The following is a 3,425-nucleotide window of genomic DNA, read 5'->3' on the forward strand; positions in this document are numbered from 1 at the left end:
CCCTCTGGGACCTGGCTCTGGGAAGAAAGGCAGGATTCCAAGTTTTCCTTCTCAAGCCCGCACTTCCACTTCTCTAATGGCATTAACCGGGGTCTCTGGCTCCCATCCACCCTCCTGCCTTCCCCCTCAAAGCGCATAGGGAGCAAGGCATGGTCCCCTCTGTGCCACCCACACCACGCGTGGGCTGCTGGCTGCTCTCAAGCCCCTCCTGAGGCAGACGGCTGGACCTGAGTTTAGGCTTAAGTCTTGGGGGGCAGAAGTTTGTGCTAAGACCTCACAAATCCACGGGCAGGAGAGGAGGAAGGGCTGAGGTCGTGATCTCTGGGCACGTACTGGCTGCCTGCCCTGGCGACGTGGGGCAGCACGAGGCGGGTGCTCGGTCAGGCTGGCACAGGCACCCAGCCGGGGAAAACCGTTCCAAGACGCAGATGCGGAGACACTGCGTGCATGGGCAGCAGGGCAGGAGCCGAGGGAAGGAGCTGCATCGCTGCAGCAGCAGTGCAAGGGGGAAGGTGCTGTTCAGCACCCAGCAGAGCAAAGTCCCCTGTCAGGGTCAGCCCAGCCTGCCTCATGCCCCGTGCCTTCATCCACCAAGGCCCTGGCTACAGAGAGAGTGTGCAGGGTGAGGAAACACAGGAACTGGTTTGCCAAGAGCAGAGCAGTCTCCGTGAGAAGCGGAAGCTGAACCTGGATCTCTGCACTGGGAGCAACACCCGAACCGCTGCCCCATCCTCCCTGTCCCACCACGGCGAGCGGCTCAGCCACGGCAGCGTGCATGGGCCACAGCACGCACAAGTGCTTGGTGCGAGGCATCCCAGGACCAGGAGCTCTGCAGAGCCCAGGAGAATAGGGAGACCACACAGAGCCCAGAGGCGGGGTCCAGAGAGTCCAAACCCCCTCGAAACCCCCAAGGTCTCTCCATGCCCTCCTGTGCCTCTCCACCCACGCCAAGGTGATGAAGCCACCACAACTCGGAGCAGCTCCAGGAAACCCAGGAGACCTGTGGGAAGCTGCCAAGCAGGGAGAGGGATTTCCCACGCAGGGCAGAGCACTCGCATCTCCCGGAGCCCGGGAGCCTCGTGTTTCCCAGGCGGCCTGCGAGAGCTCCTCCCTGCAGGGCTGGATGAGCCGGTTGGCCAGCCGGGACGCAGCCCGAGTCGGGAAGGGCTGCCCAGCATCAAGGTATGGAAATCACCACAGCTTATTGCGGAAGGAGATGTGCCTCTTCCTACCGCCGCGCCAGCTCCCACCCCAGCTGCCCCGGCAGATCAGCAGCGCGGGCTGCCCGCAGGTAACTGCCCTGGCGGAACAGCTACACGAGCGTCACTGGCAGCTCTGGTTACAACCCCCACCGCATTTTTGGAGGTGTTTTGGTTTTTTTTGTGGCCAATACCACCTGAACCTGTCAAAGAGAAGGTACAAGCCAGAGCCTGTGCAGTAGTTTGGTGGCTTCAGGCACAGAGGTTGTCAATACAAGCCAGGTCTGGTCTTGTAGATGAGTTTCCCACAGAGACAACACAGTCCTCCAGTGACTTGGAACAAAGAGTTCAGGGATTGTTTGATAGGACCCAACCCTAAACCGTTCATGATTTTTCCCTATATGTAGGTCACAAAGTGAACACCATGCGCCAGCACACGATCCGGTTAACCCCTGCTAGCACTGAACACTGGTGGTACCGGTGACTGCAGGTACACAACAATCCAGGGTGCCCTGACCCTCTGGTGGGGATTCCTCCCATCCCGGGACCAGGACAAAGCTCCCCTGGGAACCCCCACCCCGGTGTCCTGGCACACGGGCGCTGCCAGCTGCGCACCCAACGCAGGCGCAGACGGGGCTTCTGCTCCGCTGCCTGAGTGCGGCTGGTCGCTCGTCGCCAGAGCCGCGGGCAGCTGAGGAGCACGGACTCGCCAGTTACCGGGTCAGTGATCATTGATTTACGGTGGCGTGAACACGACGGTAGATGAGAGGAGATTCCAGACCAACTCCTTCACATCCAGGCACATCCCGTCCCGCGACAGCCCACAGGGCAGGGCATTCGCCACACCTCGTCACAAGACCCGGCGTTCAAGGGAGAACAAAAACCGAGTAATATCTCACTGAAGCACAAGACAGACACCCTTTGACAGCCCCAGCGAGGAATCAGTTATGCATAAGCCCAGCCAGCAGCCACAGAAGGGAAGCGTCCCCAGAGCAAGCAGAGATGGTGACAGCAACTGAGGGACCAGGGCATGGTCCCCTGGGAACAACGGGGGTTTGGGAGCAGCCTCGGCACTAACCCAGAAGAAATCCCAGCAAGTTTGTCACGGACCTGGTCCTGGGCTGGGGAGAGCCTGGCCACCAGCATCGCTGCTTCTCAGCGGGGCTGGGGACGCAATGGAGGAGGAGAGCGGAGCAGGAAGGAAAAGCACAGCTCTTCCAGGCACTCATCGAGCGGCACATCACAGCAGGACATGCAAGACCAGAGACGAGCATCATGCAACCTACCGTGATCTTGCTGGCCCGGTTCAGCGCCTCCACCCAGTCCTGCAGGTCCTTCTGATCGCTGGCTTGTAAGAAATAGCGCTGAGATAAAGCGTTGATAACTACCAAAGGAGGGATCGAGAAGAAGAGTCAGGGAACCCCGCTCAGCGCTTCGCTCTACTGAAACCACCTCCACGACAGCACCTCTCAACACCCGAGCGACTGCAGATACCGCTCTTGTAGCCTCTCGCACAGAAAAGCGGCCGAGGGGCGTGGAGGGGGACGTGGCAGCTGGATGTGTCCTTGCACCAGAGCACAGGGAGGGCAGGGCCAAAGCCAGGCTTAAACCAAGGCTGTGGCACGGCCCAGACTAGGACTTAATCCAGCACCGAAGTTACTCCCTGGCAGGGGTGTTTAAGGTCCCCTCGGACTTCCTTTGCTCAGGACTTGGGTTTTAGTTCTCATCCAAAATGTAGGTTTGCACGGGGATGCACCAGGCGCTCTGGTTTGGGCTACATCCCTCCTATTGCAAAGGCAATGCCGTTCCCTTGGGACAAGTAACGCATTTGTGCTGTCAGTTCTGTTGCTGTAAACCCGAGTTCACAGCTCACGCTCCAGGCGCAGGGTCAGGCTGAGGCCACCTGGGGTGGGGGAACTGGGCATGGGACCCTCCCTCCCTGCACCAGCAGGAGCAGCAGCTTGTGGAGACAGTAAACAGGGGAAAAACCTGTATTGCATGAGATGGTGCAGCACAACAGGACACACGGGAAGGATTTGGGAGCACGGCAAAAGCAGGAGACATGGAGGTGACCCACTGGGTCCTGCCTCCCTCACCAAGCTCTGCCCATGCATCTCATGGGGAGGTCATGGCAACAGGGCCACCCCATGGGGCCGTGGCTCGCACTGGCCCGGCACTGGGCCGGCGTGCCGGGTGCTGGCGGCATCCCCTGCCCGCCCTGACGGG

The 3,425-nt window shown here is 60.3% G+C and overlaps 1 protein-coding gene across 1 annotated transcript in view; it reads right to left on the reverse strand.

Moving 5' to 3' along the window:
- Positions 1-3,124, reverse strand: part of PLEKHA2 (pleckstrin homology domain containing, family A (phosphoinositide binding specific) member 2) — a 9,672-nt gene extending 6,548 nt beyond the window's left edge. Inside the window, exons 1-2 of the mRNA XM_010137291.1 lie at positions 3,073-3,124; positions 2,486-2,583 (exon numbers count right to left, since the gene is read on the reverse strand). Coding sequence (XP_010135593.1) covers positions 2,486-2,583; positions 3,073-3,124 — 150 coding nt within the window. The remainder of the gene's footprint in view (positions 1-2,485; positions 2,584-3,072) is intronic.
- Between the last annotated feature and the right edge of the window lie 301 nt (positions 3,125-3,425).

Source organism: Buceros rhinoceros, unplaced genomic scaffold (genome assembly GCF_000710305.1).
Source record: "Buceros rhinoceros silvestris isolate BGI_N320 unplaced genomic scaffold, ASM71030v1 scaffold28285, whole genome shotgun sequence".
Classification (NCBI taxonomy): Eukaryota; Metazoa; Chordata; class Aves; order Bucerotiformes; family Bucerotidae; genus Buceros; species Buceros rhinoceros.